A 15,151-nucleotide genomic window follows, 5' to 3' on the forward strand; every position below is an offset into this window, starting at 1 on the left:
TTCGCCTGTGGTGCACAACACAGTCTGGTTTAATGGTTATTCCACAGTAAAACCGTTTTCTTTACGTCTACATTTGTGGAGAGGATTTTCTCGGTTGGCGGGAGATTTCTTTTTTATTTTGTGTGTTAATTACTTACTTAATTAATGGGACTGCACTGCGCAGCATGCGGGATCTTAGTTCCCCAACCAGGAATCAAACGCGTAGCCCCTGCAGTGGAACCTAGGAGTCTGAACCATCGTACCGCCAGGGAAGTCCCTGGAGATTTTATTTTTAACTTTTCCCCTAGCAGCTTTTAAGGAACAGTTGGCCAAGAACACAGTTATATTATTTCACCCCCAAAATAGTGATAAATCATTACCCTTATGATCCCATTTTTGAAAAATGATATTTTTACCTTACATAAACAGTATCCTCTTTAAGAGGTAAGATCCCTGGTATCTGATTTTCGTACACTTTTTATCGCGTTGGTTGGGTAAACAGCTACAATTTCTATTTTCTTTTCTTTCCGTGGGTAATATTAGTTTGTATCATGGCTGGGCATTTATTGTATCCTAGGATTTGAAGGAAAGTTGTAGCGTTTCAGTTAAGCGAACATGATACACTCCTTCCCCTCTCCTGGCGGTGGGGGAATCTCAGATGTAACCCGAAATGTCTCAGGGCAGGCAAAGGACCAGGGACCCTGGAGGCCATCACACAGCCCCCGCCTGAGGCCACAGCTTTCCTTGATCCCTAACAGGAGTGAAAACAAATGGGCAATTGAGTCCCTGGTCCAGACGGCCCACCGTCGCAGCCCAGCAGCTCTTCACGGCCAGATGACATGAAGACATTTAAGTCGCTCACTAAGTGGACGGCGCGGAGACTTCTGGGAAATAGAGTCCTGGTACTTGTCCCGCTCTCCGGTCGGGCTTTGGCAGGCGGACTTCCGGCGTCCTCCTGCGCAGGTGCGCCTCGCGGTTTGTGCGTGCTGGCGCAACGCCTCGTCGCCGCGCCGCTCTCGCTTCCTGTGTGTGCGCTGGTCTCCGCTGGTCGTGGTTCCCTCGACTTGGCCTCTTGTGGGCGAGCGTTTCGGGGCCTGCGGGGCTGGGCGCCGTCCGGCCCGGCCGGCAGCCAGCGCGAGCGGGTTGTTCGGGCGAGGATTCGCGCAGGCCGGGCGGAGGCTGGAAGTGGGACCCCCGAGCTCGAGCTGCGGAGCCCGCGGCCTGGGCCGGAGTGGCCGAGCGGCCGGCGGCGGTGCAGTGCCCGACCGTCTGCAGCGCGCGTTATAGCGAGTTCCCGGGAGAGACGTGGGCCTGAAGGGAGTTTGTGCCGTAGGCCCAGAGCCGGCTCCTCGGTCCCAGTGGCTTCGGGAGGCGCAGCGGAGGCACCCGAGAGAGGAGCGCGCCGGAGGAGCAGCCCCCGGACCGGAGCCTCGGGAGCTCGTGGCCGGTCAGCTAGTCTCGACGGGGTAGGTGTTGCGTCTGCGGGCCTGCAGGCGGTTGTGGACCCTGCGGCCCTTGGAGAGCGGGGCTTCGGGTAGCCCGCCCGGGCCCCGCGGGAGAGCGACCGGGAGGGTTTGACCGCTTCCCCGAGGTGGATGGGCCGGGCTGCAGGGCAGGGCCGGCTGCTCCGGATGGGGCTCCCCTGGGACTTGTGAGCTCCGGGGGTCCTGGGGGAGCAGGGGCGGGACGTGCCGCGTCCATCCCTCCGTCCAACCGCGATCCTCCTGGTCTTCCTCCTCCTGTCGCCGTCTCGGCATCTCGCACGTGTCTCTCAAAGCGCGTTAGCACCTTGGTTGTGTAAGCTAAGCGTCCGCTGCCCCCCTGGGTTGTGCCCTGTGGAGTCGCGCAGTGTAGTTACTGCAGGATGAGTCTGCAAGGCTTCTGTCCTGCTGCCTCGCTTGAGGAAGGAAGAGATTGGGCCTGAGAAGGGAGGTGACTTGTCCCAGATCCTCACCGGGTGTGCACGTGGGGTCGCTACCAGGACTCCAAACTCCTAGGGCAGGTGTTCGGTCCCCTTAAAGTCAGTTTTAATGAAAGAGTTTTTTGAGCGTCGCACTGAAGTTTGTAAAGCTTGTACAAATAATTGAAAGAGTGAAACGCACCTGTGTCCCTTTATTCCGGGTATGCTGTGGATTTCCTGATCTGAGTTGTTAACAGACTTAGAAGAGATAAACTGTAAGTGTTTTTTAATTTCATATTTATTGACGGAGATTTATTTTAATCGGACTCAGTGTACACTCGCTACTGAAAAAAAAGTATCCCCTCAGGTACCACAGCCACGTGGGAGTTACAGACCTGAGGGTGGTTGCTCCCTCCTCATTCTAACAGGCCCTTCTGAAGATGAAATGGCGGGTCTCCCACAGGTGTGTCTTGTGGAGCGCGGGGCGGGTGCTCGTGCAACCCCGAGCCTCTTCAGTCGTAGCTTCACTGCCTGCGTTTTCCTTCTGCAGGTCCGCCTCCACAGTCACAGTCCTGCACGGTGTCCCAAGAGCAGCGGAAAATGAATCAGCCCCTGGTGAGTTTTGCTGTTTACTTATTTACCTGCTGCTGTTCTTTTGTGATAACACCTTGGGAGGCGAATAGTTCAAGATGTGAAATGGGAAAGTAGGAGTTGGGGAAAGATGTGGTTCGACAAAGCAGGTACCAAGTGTTTCTGGCAAGTTTTACGTGTAGATCCCACGATCCTCTTATAGACACAGTACAAGCCTCGCGTTCTTGACATTTGTGGCAAAACGCCATCCCTTGCTTGACTTCCATTGTCCTGCCGAAGCACTTTTGTTCTCGGGCGTTAAAGGTTTCCTTGAGGATCCCGCTGTAGGCCGCTAGCCTTCCTGAGCGACAGCCCCTGACGTGTTGACATCGGTGCCTTCCTTGTGCTTCCCGTAAGCCGAGAGCATGCCTTCCAGGGAGCACTCAGGGCATATAACTTTTCTGTTCAGTAGAACACCGTTGTCACGTAGGTACATTGTTTTCAGTGCTCAATCCAGGGATGCAATGAGGAGCCTCTGGAAGCACAGCCTTGTCACCCTTCCAGTAAATTTCCCTCTTTGTCACTTACAATCTAACAGGGTCGCGCTACACACCATGATGTGATGTGTAATGATGTGATGTAGTGATGTCTGTGGCAAAGATTCCGTGTTTCCCACCTGAATTGTATCGTGCAGCTTGCGGTCTTGGTTCTGCCCCTCCCCAGAACCTGATCCGGTTGAGGTGACCTGGCACCCAGCATACGAACCGGTGGAGATTTGCCAGTCGTCACCTCAGACCACTGTCGCCTTCCCATCTGCAGAGTCTGCTATGTTGGTTTCTGTGACAGATCTCTCCTTGCTCTCTTCCTGACTGATTCTTTCTTCCCCCCTCTTTATGTGTTGTCTTTTCACTCTTGGTTCACGACTCTTCAACCTGTCTGATCTCACCTTGTGGTGCTTTTCACTTCCAGCTCTGTCAGTTCTCCCAGCTGGACCAGATAGATGCCTCTGTCCAGCCACTTGCCAGCATCTCTGTGGAGTTTGTCCAAAGGGCACCTCAAATTGCCAGATCCAGGAGATCCAAGAATGATTATTTACAGCTCCCTCGCCCCTTGCTTTCTCCTTTTGTCCCTGGCGGCTCATCGTTGCATCGTCTAGCCCGTCACCCTACCCAGAAAAATGGGTTCATTCTAAAGTCCTTCTCCAGCCTCTGTTACCACGTTTTAGTATTAGGCTTGTTACTGTCGTAGTCTAAATGGTTTTCATTCGTCCCCCTTCGTCCCGTACTTGCTACCATTAAAATAGCTTATCTTTTCATTTCTGTAGTTACGGAAACTTTTTTTCTGTGCTGCTACCTCTTTCCTCCAGCAGCTCAAGTGTATTGTGCACGCTGAGTATTTCTCCTAAAATATTAATCACAGCATTTTGTCTGCATATGGGAAGCACTTTGGAGGTTCCCTGGGTGACTGGACAAACGAGGTAGCCGTTCTGTGGAGCCATTGACCATCGAGCCCAGCGCTGGGGGGAGGTCGTACCTCGCTGATGCTGCGTGCGGATGCATCTGTGGGGTAAAATCCTGATCGGAGACGCTTAGGAGAGAGGAGTGGGAGAACTGGGTTTGTTCTGTTCCCAACTGTTGCTGGACGTTTTGCTGTGACGGGGAAAAGAGAAATTGGACAGTAGCTGGAGTAGGAGCTGAGGTCCGGGGAGGATGTTGTGTTGTGTTGTGTTGTGTTGTGTTTTGATGGGAGAAATGAGAGTGGGAATGATCCAGTAGATGCGTGTGGGGGAGGGGAGAGCTGCTGCCCGGGGTGCTGGAGTGGGGAGGGGATGGCAGAGCTGGGTTGCAGGTGGGGAAGCCCTCCGATGGCTTCTCTGTTCTCAGGGAAGCAGCTCCTCAGGTGAGGGTGAGGGTGAAGTTGGGGGTTTGAGGAGAGAGCAGAGCTCTGGGGCCGAGCTCCATCGTGACCATCTGCACACACAGTTCAGCCAGCTGGGAAGACCGTACTTGCCTTGTCTGCCTGAAAAGCCATCTCCTCTCTTAAATGTGGGAGTAATTAGTCTTTGGGGAGCCTATGTAATTACACGGGTGCCTCTCAGCTCAAAGCGAATTGAGCGCCAGTTCTGGCCACGGACACTTTCTGCTCTGCTGGTGGAAGGGTCCCCAGACGACGTGTCCTGCTTCCCTGGCTCTTGGCTTCGGGGACCCTTCACGCCATCTAGTGTCGTGTCTTTTATCTTAGACATAAACTTCAGATGTCTTCCGGTTCTGCATGTGATCTTAAGCAATTCTCTGCTTCCAGGAGCTTCTGTTCTCCTCGGGAAAGGCACTTCAGAGACGTAATTACAGGAGAGGACGGGAATCCTGCCCGTCGATACGTCGGGAACTCCAGAGTGCTGACACAGCAGAGCCTGCTTTTATTTATTTATCTGTGTGTTTTAATTTTTGTTTCTTATTAATTTATTCATTTTTTGTCTGCATTGGGTCTCTGTTGCTGCGCGCAGGCGTTTGCCTCTAGTTGCGGTGAGCGGGGGCTACTCTTTCTGGTGGTGCGCGGGCTTCTCACTGCGGTGGCTTCTCTTATTGCAGACCATGGCTTCTAGGCATGCGGGCTTCAGTAGTTGCGGGCCGTGGGCTCAGTACTTGTAGCGTGCGGGCTGTAGAGCACACACTGAGTAGTTGTGGCTCACGGGCTTAGTTGCTCCGCAGCATGTGGGATCTTCCTGGACCAGGGTTCGAACCCGTGTGCCCACCATTGGCAGGCGGATTGTTAACCACTGCGCCACCAGGGAAGCCCGAGAGCCTGGTTATAAATGCATCGTCAGAACACGTGTCTCAGTGACTCGGGGAAGGGTGACGGCCCTCAAGTGACCAGGACTTGGGTAGCTGCAGAGGTTGGCGAGGCTCTCAGAGCAGCGTGAGGTGGACCGGATGAGGCTCCTGAGGTGCTGGTAAGGAGCTCCTTCCTTAGGACGTGGGCCTCCCGTCAGGAACAGCGGGACGTGGATGCAGGCAGACCCTGAGGTTGACTGAAGAGCTCCCCTCTGTGCTGGTTTTGGTTTCATCCTGTGGAGAAACTGAAACCTTGTAATCGGGACAGTGAGTCATCTGATCTAAAGATGTCATGTGTAGAGACCGTGGACGGCATGAAACGCGGGGTGGGGTGCGGTGGGTCAAGTCGGGGACTCTGGGCTCCAGCGCGGTGCCCGACAGGAAGGGGCTAGGCCGCGGCGTGTTCCCGCTGGTCCTCGGCCCCGGTAAGCAGTGTGGACGTTCCCTTGGGGTTTTTCTGAATCGTGAATGAGGTTGAGAGTATTTTCACATGCTTAGAAGCTGTTTCTTCTTTCTAATGGATAGAGAGTTTTTAGAGCAGTTTTAGGGTTACAGGAGAATCGAGCAGACAGCAGTTTCCTGTACCCGTCCCTCTGGGTTCCCTCCCTTGATAACATGTCAGGCTTGTGTGGCGCGTCATCTCAGTGATGGATCAGCATTGACACCTGATTCTCCCGTGGAGTCTGTAGTTTATATTAAGGCTCACTCTCTGTGTCCTGCTGCGCAGGTTTGGACAAGTGTGATGACCTGCAGCCACCACTGCAGTGCCACCCAGAAGCATTTCACTGCCCGAAACATCCGTGCCGGTCACCTGTTCATCCCCCCCAGTGTCCCCAAGCCCCCGACAGCTGCTGATCTTCTTACTGTCTGTGTATTTTTGCCCTTTGCAGAATGTCACTTACTTGGAATCCTTCTGTCTGTGGTCTTTTCAGACTGGTGTATTTCTGTTTTTATATGAAGGGCCTGTTCATGTCCATTGCCCGTCTTCCTGCCCCAATACTGTCTTGTTTTGTTTTGTTTTGTTCTGTTTTGTTTTCCTTGTCTTATTGGCTTCAGAGTCGTGTTAAATGTTTCTAAATTTTTCCAGTTGGGGTCATGTTAGTAAACATTGTTTTCCAAGGTTTACTGTCTTTTTCCTGTATTTTCCAGCATTGCTATGTAATTCATTACTTTTTTTTTACTTTGAGAGGTTGAATACTATGCGTTTCAAAAATTTCTCAAAATCAGCACGTTTGTGTGCGTAAGATTCCTAGTTGAAGAGCACCCTCCTTGGTCGGTACCGAGGTGCAGCTTCTTTGCGGGCACAGGCGCGTGCGGGTGGAGGAATGCGTCGGTTTCGTGGTTCCCTTTCTGCTGGGTCTCAGTTCCCCTTTCTGGTTCTGGGCAGTGCATCAGCCACTCTCCTGGGACAGGCCAGGCAGGTGGGGTCCTCACTTCCTGGTTCTGGAGTCTGTGTGTGTCTGGGAACACCTTTCTTTTTCCCCGACGAGCGAGAGGACCCTTTTGGTTGTGGAGCGGCGTCCTAGGACTGCGGCCCCTGGGCCCCCGCTGTTGTGTGTCATTTGGGCCCCAGCCATGCATGGGAGATCTCTGACACAGGGACGCAGCTGTTAAAGCCCTCTTGGGGTTTTGTCATTTACAGTCCTCTGAGGAATACTCCTTTTCTCTAATGGAATTCCAGCGCTTAAGCTTTCTAGCCACTCATGAAAAGAATCTCAGAAAGGAAAGGAGACCCATCCTCTCTGCCACCAAGCAGGGGAGTGAGCCGACACTGTTAACGTAACGCTGAGAAAGTGGCTTGTGGGCAGTGTGTGACCAGTTCTGAGTTGTGCGATTACAAGGCTGTCTGTGGAATCTTACCGTACCAAGTGGTCCTTTAAGACACATACATCGTGGGTTGTTCCCTTGTGTTTTGAAAGTAACCTAAAACCCCTCAATATTTGCAGTTCTGATTGCTTTCTTAATTTGTTATCCGGGTTTCCTGACATCCATTTTTTTAAGTTTAAAGTGCAATTTTCTCATCTTCCCTTTACATAAAAGTGAACGTGGGCAAGCCACTTAACCCATCAGCAAATAGAAAATCATCTGGAACATTCACATGAATGCTGTTTTCAAGCAGCAACAGCGCATATATTTTTATGCCCATTACCAGTGAAAACTATAATGTTTTCTTATTGTGCAGTTTTTTTCTCATCCGGCAAAATTACAAGCACTTAGAAAAGCCCCACAAATCACACATTTTGTGAAATTACAAATGCAGAACCGGAAAGGAGAAGAAGGTGTGCGTGATTCTACTTAATGCTTTAAAATTAGAGTAGTTCATGGTCTGATCCCTCACTCTCTTGCATTTGGTAATAACTTTCAGTGTGTGAACGTGTGGGCCCCCAGTCTTCATCCGGGCAGCCACAGGTGTGACCAGTGACGTCTGAATGGAATATGGGCAGAGCTTCTGTAAGACTTGCTGTCGATTTCTGAGACAGGCTTCTCGAGGCTGAGCCGAGGCAGTTCTGCACAGACGCTCGTCTGCCTTGGGCGGTAACCAGCTCTTCCCCCCGCCCCACTCACCACCACCACCCTACCACCCCCCCGCCCCGGTGTCCTGTCAGCAGGTGGGCACCCTCAGCCTTCCCAGGCCGGCAAAGCCTGGGTCCCGGACGTCTCTGCATCTGGAGCTGGGGGTCAGGTGACCTGGCATCTCAGGGGACCTTGCTAACAGGACCCATCCTGCCTCTTCGATTGTTACACATAAAGAACTTTGATTTTCAGTCAATGTCAGGAGTTTGTTGCCATCTTAAACGGCCTGTGAGCTTGGCGTGGTCTTTTCCTTAACCTCCTCCACACCATTCCTTAGTTACCCTGCGGCACGTGGGATCTTAGTGTCCTGACCAGGGATTGAACCCAGGTCCCCTGCATTGTAAGGGGGATTCTTTAGCACTGGAGCGCCAGGGAGGTCCCTACCCTTATGTTTTAGCAGCTTTGGAGGTCCTCACAGACATCCTGGATGGATTCACCTAACGGCAGCAGGTAAACTTCGTGTCAAGAGTAGTGCACCAAAAAAAAAAAAAAGAGTAGTGCACCTCATTCCTCAAAAATTTTAAAGGAGAACTAGTATAAGATGCAGAAATTCCACTTCTGTGTATTTTTTGGGAAGAAAACAAAAACACTAGTTCAAAAAGACACATGCACTCCTATGTTCATTGAGCATTATTTATAATAGCCAGTGTATAGAAGCAACTTATGTGTCCATCCATAGATGAATGGATACAGAAGGTGTGTCATATATATATATATACACACACACACACACACACACAATGGACTATTAGCCAGAAAAAAAAAAAAAAAGAAGAAGAAGAATGAGGGGCTTCCCTGGGGATGCAGTGGTTAAGAATCCACCTGCCAGTGCGGGGGAAATGGGTTCAAGCCCTGGTCTGGGAAGATCGCACATGCCACGGAGCAAATAAGCCCGTGTGCCACAACTATTGAGCCATGCTCTAGAGCCTGCGAGCCACAACTACTGAGCCCGCGTACCACAGCGACTGAAGCCCGCTCACCTAGAGCCCATGCTCTGCAACAAGAGAAGCCCCCGCAATGAGAAGCCCACACACCGCAAGGAAGAGAAGCCCCCGCTCGTTGCAGCTAGGAAAGATGCCACCTGCAGCAACAAAGACCCAATGCAGCCGAAAGTAAAATAAATAAATTTTTAAAAATTAAAAAAAAAAGAATGAAATCTTGCCATTTGTGGCAACATGGATGGAGGCAGAGGGTAGTATGCTAAATGCAATAAGTCAGTGAGGAAGGCAAATACTGTATGATCTCATTTGTATGTGGAATGTAAAAAACAAAATAAATGAACTAACGTCACTAAACAGAAACAGACTCATAGATACAGAGAAGAAACAGGTGGTTGCCAGAAGAGGGTAGTTGGATGAGTGAAATAGGTGAGGGAGATTAAGAGGAACGGATAAGCAGTTACAAAATAAATGAGTCTTTGGAATGAAATATACAGCATGGGCAATACAGTCAATAACATTATAACTTTGTACGGTGACGGATGGTAACTCGACCACAACTAGACTTAATCTTGGTGATCATTTTCTAATGTATAGAAATATTGAGATTATGCACCTGGAACTAACATAGTGTTGTAGGTCAGTTACACTTGAATGAAAATTTTTTAATTCAAACGAAAAGAATAGTGTGCCTCGTTACCTATAGACGCTTAGTCATACAGCAGTTCTCTAGAACATATTCATCCTGTGTAACTGTAACTTTATACCCATTGAACAACTCCCCATTCTCTCCTCCCCCATCCCTGACAATTTATGTGTGACTCTTTTAGATACCTCATATAAGTGGAAACACACAGTTTTGTCCTTCTGTGACTGACTTATTTCACTTATCATAATGTCTTCTAGTTATATCCCCGTTGTCTCAACTGGTAGGATTTCCTTCTAATAAGTCTGAATAATAATATCCTATATATATACCCCATTTTCTTTATCCATTTCTGTGTTGGTGAAAATCTGCGTTGTTTTCCTATCTTGGCTCTGGTGAATAATGCTGTAATGAATATAGAGGTGCATGTATCTCTTCTAGATATTGATTTCCTTTTCTTTGAATATACAGGCTATATTATAATTTATTATATTATATTACATTATCTTCTATTATAGTTATTGTGCTTCCCGGATCTTGTGCTTTTCACAAATTGAAGGTTTGCGGCAACTCTTTGTTGAGCAAGTGTGTTGGCACCGTACTTCCAACAGCAGTTGCTCACTTCTTGTCTGTGGGTCATATGTTAGTAATTCTCACACTATTTCAAACCCTCCATCAGCAAAAAGGTTACTACTCGCCGAAGGCTCAGATGATGGTCAGCATTTTTTAGCAGTAAAGTATTTTTAACTTTTTTTTGTTCCGGCTGTGCTGCACAGCACAGCACGTGGGATCTCAGTACCCCGACCAGGGGAACCTGCGCCCCCTGTATTGGAAGGCGGATTCTTAACCACTGGACCACCAGGGAAGTCCCTAAAGTATTTTTTTTTTAACATCTTCATCGGAGTATATTTGCTTTACAGTGTTGTGTTAGTTTCTGCTGTATAACAAAGTGAATCAGCTGTACGTATACATATATCCCCATATCCCCTCCCTCTTGCGTCTCCCTCCCACCCTCCCCATCCCACCCCTCTAGGTGGTCACAAAGCACTGAGCTGATCTCCCTGTGCTATGCGGCTGCTTCCCACCAGCTATCTGTTTTACATTTGGTAGTGTATATATATGTCCACGCCACTGTCTCGCCTCGTCCCAGCTTACCCTTCCCCCCCGCCGCGTGTCCTCAAGTGCGTTCTCTGCGTCTGCGTCTATATTCCTGTCCTGCCACTAGGTTCATCATAACCCCCTTTTTTTTTTCTTTCGGTTCCATAAATATGTGTTAGCAGACGGTATTTGTTTTTCTCTTTCTGACTGACTTCACTCTGTTTCACAGACTCTAGGTCCATCCACCTCACTACAAATAGTTCAATTTCGTTTCTTTTTATGGCTGAGTCATATTCCATGGTATATATGTGCCACATCTTCTTTATCCATTCATCTGTCGGTGGACACTTAAGTCGCTTCCATGTCCTGGCTATTGTAAATAGTGCCGCAGTGAACATTGTGGTACGTGTCTCTTTTTGAATTATGGTTTTCTCAGCATATGTGCCCAGTAGTGAGCTTGGAGGATCATGTGTTAGTTCTATGTGTAGTTGGTGTTTTGTTTTGTATAAATTTATGTAGTTTTATTTATTCATGCTTTTTGGCTGCGTTGGGTCTTCGTTGCTGTGCGTGGGCTTTCTCTAGTTGCAGCGAGCAGGCGCTTCAGTGTGCGGTGCACGGGCTCCTCTTGCGGTGGCTTCTCTAGTTGCGGAGCGCTGGCTCTAGGCGTGCGGGCTTCAGTAGTTGTGGCACGAGGGCTCAGTGGGTGTGGCTCGCGGGCTCTAGAGCGCAGGCTCCGTAGTTGTGGCACACGGGCTTAGTTGCCCTGCGGCATGGGGGATGTTCCCGGACCAGGGCTCGAACCCGTGTCCCATGCATTGGGCAGAGGATTCTTAACCACTGCGCCACCAGGGAAGCCCTATTTTTAGTTTTTGAAGGAACCTCCGTACTGTCCTCCGTAGTGGCTGTTTCAATGTACATTCCCAGCAGCGTGCAGGAGGATGGTTCCCTTTTCTCCACACCCCCTCCAGCATTTATTGTTTGTAGATTTTTTGATGATGGCCATTCTGAGTGGTGTGAGGTGATACCTCACTGTAGTTTGGTTTGCCTTTCTCTAACGATTAGTGTCGTTGAGCATCCTTTCATGTGTTTGTTGGCAATCTTATATCTTCTTTGGAGAAATGTCCATTTAGGTCTTGTGTCCATTTTTGGGTTGAGTTGTTTGTTTTTTTGATATTGAGCTGCGTGAGCCGCCTGAACGTTTTGGAGATTAATCCTTTGTCAGTTGCTTCGTTTACAAATATTTTCTCCCACTCTGAGGGTGGTTGTTCTGTTGTTGTTGTTTATGGTTTCCTTTCCTGTGGAAAAGCTTTGAAGTTTCATTAGGTCCCATTTGTTTATTTTTGTTTTTATTTCCATTTCTCTAGGAGGTGGGTCAGAAAGGACCTTGCTGTGATGTATGTCATAGAGTGTTCTGCCTATGTTTTCCTCTAAGAGTTTGATAGTGTCTGGCCTTACATTTAGGTCTTTAATCTATTTTGAGTTTATTTTTGTGTTACCGTGTTAGGGAGTGTTCTCATTTCATTCTTTTACAGGTAGCTGTCCAGTTTTCCCAGCCCCACTTATTGAAGAGGCTGTCTTTTTTCCCTTGTATATTCTTGCCTCCTTCATCGAAGATAAGGTGACCATATGTGTGTGGGTTTATCTCTGGGCTTTCTATCCTGTTCCATTGATCTATATTTCTCTTCCCTAAAGTATATTTCAATAAAGGTATGTACATTGTTTTTTTAGACACAAGGCTATCGCACACTTAACAGACTACAGCATAGTGTAAACATAAGTTTTTCATGCAGGGGTACACCAGAGAATTCACGTGACTCGCTTTATGGCGGTATTCGCTTCATTGCAGTGTTCTGGAACCGAAGCTGCAGTGTCTCTGAGCTGGGCCTGTATACCCAGAAGTGGGATTGCTGGATCATATGGAAATTTTATTTAAAGGATTTTGAGAAAACTCCATACTGTTTTCCACAGTGCCTGCACGATGTTACATTCCTGCCTACAATATGCAAGGGCTACGATTTCTCTACAACCTTGACAACTCTTATCTTTAAAAAAAATTTAAAAATGTGGGCATTCTAACAGCTGTGAGGTAATATCTCGTTATGATTTTGATTTGCATTTCCCGGATGATTACTGACGTTGAGCACCTTTTCATGTACCTGGTGCTGTGTTAAGTCTTTCTAACACACACACACACACACACACACACACAAAGGGATAGAAGGAATCTTTTGGAAGTGATGAGTATGTTACCGTGATGGTGGTGGTGGTATCACAGGTGTGTGCATATGTCCAGACTCATCAAGTTATACAAATTAAACATGGGCTGGATTTTGTATATCAATTACACGTAAATAAATCTGTAAAAGCCCAGCAACAAGTGGTGTATTTCATGAGCCGGTGAAGCCCAGGTACATCTTTTCTCCTCTCCCAGGGGTGAACCCAAGCTGCCATTGAACTTGGCGCACTTTCTGTTTCTTTAGTTTCGCCTTGTATTACTTTTGTGTTTCTGCGTTGCTTTCGGATTACAGCTGAGTGGTTCCCCATTTGGAGCAGCAGGGATTCTGAGTTTGGCTGTGTCGTTTGAAGACTTTTGGTGGTCTCTCCAAAGGGATTAAGTTTCTACAGAACTAATCTCAGTTAGGTGAGAGGTAACAGAGGATCTGGTTTGTCAGTCTTTTCTTAGTCTTTTCTGTTTGTCTACTTGGACAAGCTCAAATCAATTGAGAATCTCTTGCCCAGTGGGAGGAGAACGGCTCTTTAATATCTAGACTGGTGAGTTTTTATTCCTGACTGATGTCTAAGACTTGAGAACTGAAGGTAAAAGTTCCATTCTCTATATGTCTGTGTGTCTGTAATTCAGAAGGGTCTTTACCTCTGACAGTGTGAGTATGTAATGTTTTCCTACTTCTGGATCTATTAAAGTAGATTGTAGAGTCTCTTAAATTAAAGGGTTTCTGTCCTGATTGGCCTACAAAGATACAAATGTGCTTATAAAAATTATATATCCCTAAAATTGTCAGAGAGAAAGGAATTAGAACTTCTCATACGTTAAATGTGCTAGAAAAGTATTCTTATAGAAATCAAGTCAGGGAATTCCCTGGCCGTCCAGTGGTAGGACTCGGTGCTTTCACTGCCAGGATCCGGGTTCCGTCCCTGGTCAAGGAACTAAGATCCAGCAAGCCTCTGTGTGCAGCCAAAAAAAAAAAAAAAAAAATCAACTCAGAAATTGAAAGACTTCACGTTTACATAATTTAGGTAAATCTTTGACAAGTGAAGCTAGTTTAATATTTTTGGTTTAATAAATATTTATTCCTGTCTTAATTATCGGTATTAGGCATACATTTAAAAAAATTCTACTTGGGAGTGTTCTTCCTAAATTTATATAGCTGTGCCCATCAAATAAGCTAACATTACTTCTACTTAATATTTAAGGCTATGAAAAATGTAAATTTGTGTTTAACCGCATTTAACTATTATTCCGACAAACTTTCTTTCAACAGTAACTGTGTTTTGTACTGTGTTAGCTTGTCGATAAATTCCAAGATCTTTAGTTTACGTAAAGCCTTGAACTGATATTAAATTGTGTTACTTACTGGATAATCATTGGATACCGAGGTCATTTCTGAGCAAGACAGAAACCCGAAACATTGATTACTAAGCATAATCTCAACTTCTATGCTCTTGCTGCATATTTTTATTTGTTACCTAGAGGCTATGTCTGTGGGTGTGTTAATGAATGTGTGTGTCTCTGCCACTTGGAGAAGTCATGTAAGGGATGTTTGTGGCTATGTAAAGTTGTGGTATGTGTGTTCATGAGCTCTCCTAGCCTAAAATGCTGATGTGTGATGGGCAGTTGTCTATTATTCACTGCTAGGTTTCTTTGTGAAATGGAAGTAACTTTGGTTCAAAGTTATCATTAATATAATATGAATGAGACTTGACCAATAGTAATGTTATCCGCTGGAACAGAACTCAGGTTCAGTTGCTCATCGCTCAGAAGTCAATGTTCCAGAGGCAAAGGTTAGTGGAGGAAGAAAGATGCTTTATTCAGGAAGCTGGCAACCTGGGAAGATGGCGGACTAGTGTCCCCAAAACCATCTCCCAGTTGCCAGTTAGAGGGAAAAGGGGCTGATAGGGAAAAGACGGGAAGGCTCTGGGCTGTGCGGGTGGGGGCTGCATGCAGAGTAACACAGTCAGCTCTGACCATGATCTTGACATTGGTCATGCAGTGGTGTGTTCGGTGTCATGTTGATTGTTTCAGGCACAGTTAATCGTCAACTCCAGTGTTGGTTTGTTCGCATTTCCTTGAGACCAGTTCCTGGAATTGTGTAAGCCATTGGTTCAGGTCTGCTCAAGATGGAGCAGCTTACGTCATAGCTGCAGTCTGGTTGGTGGTCATACAGTTAGCTTTCTCCTCTTGTAGTGGTTTTAGTATCTGCAAAACGAGTTAGGAGTGTGTCTCTGACACTGTCACCTATGTCCTTCGGGAGGAACTAAAGATTCTGTGAGTGCTGTTGTCCTAATCATTTACTGCTTGAACCTGCTCTTTTGTGACTCAGGGGAGGCCTGGGAGACTGCAGCTGTTTTACAAACAAGAGGCAGGGGACATGGAAGG

At 47.6% G+C, this 15,151-nt stretch overlaps 1 protein-coding gene across 42 annotated transcripts in view; it reads left to right on the forward strand.

The window, feature by feature from the left end:
• Positions 1–15,151, forward strand: part of ZNF12 (zinc finger protein 12) — a 208,181-nt gene that overhangs the window by 94,361 nt on the left and 98,669 nt on the right. For 38 of the 42 annotated variants that reach the window (XR_016387726.1, XR_016387725.1, XR_016387728.1 and 35 more), the window contains 2 exons: positions 1,313–1,445; positions 2,430–2,494. Coding sequence is in view for 34 of the 42 variants with exons in the window: in XM_089895592.1 (XP_089751718.1) it covers positions 1,313–1,445; positions 2,430–2,494 (198 nt within the window). In the remaining 8 variants the exon portion in view is untranslated. The other 4 variants (XM_089895578.1, XM_089895581.1, XM_089895572.1 and 1 more) reach the window with 3 other exon arrangements.

This window comes from Delphinapterus leucas, chromosome 15 (assembly GCF_059928025.1).
Source record: "Delphinapterus leucas isolate spDelLeu-1000000601 "Yukka" chromosome 15, BTC_Dleu_Yukka2, whole genome shotgun sequence".
NCBI lineage: Eukaryota > Metazoa > Chordata > Mammalia > Artiodactyla > Monodontidae > Delphinapterus > Delphinapterus leucas.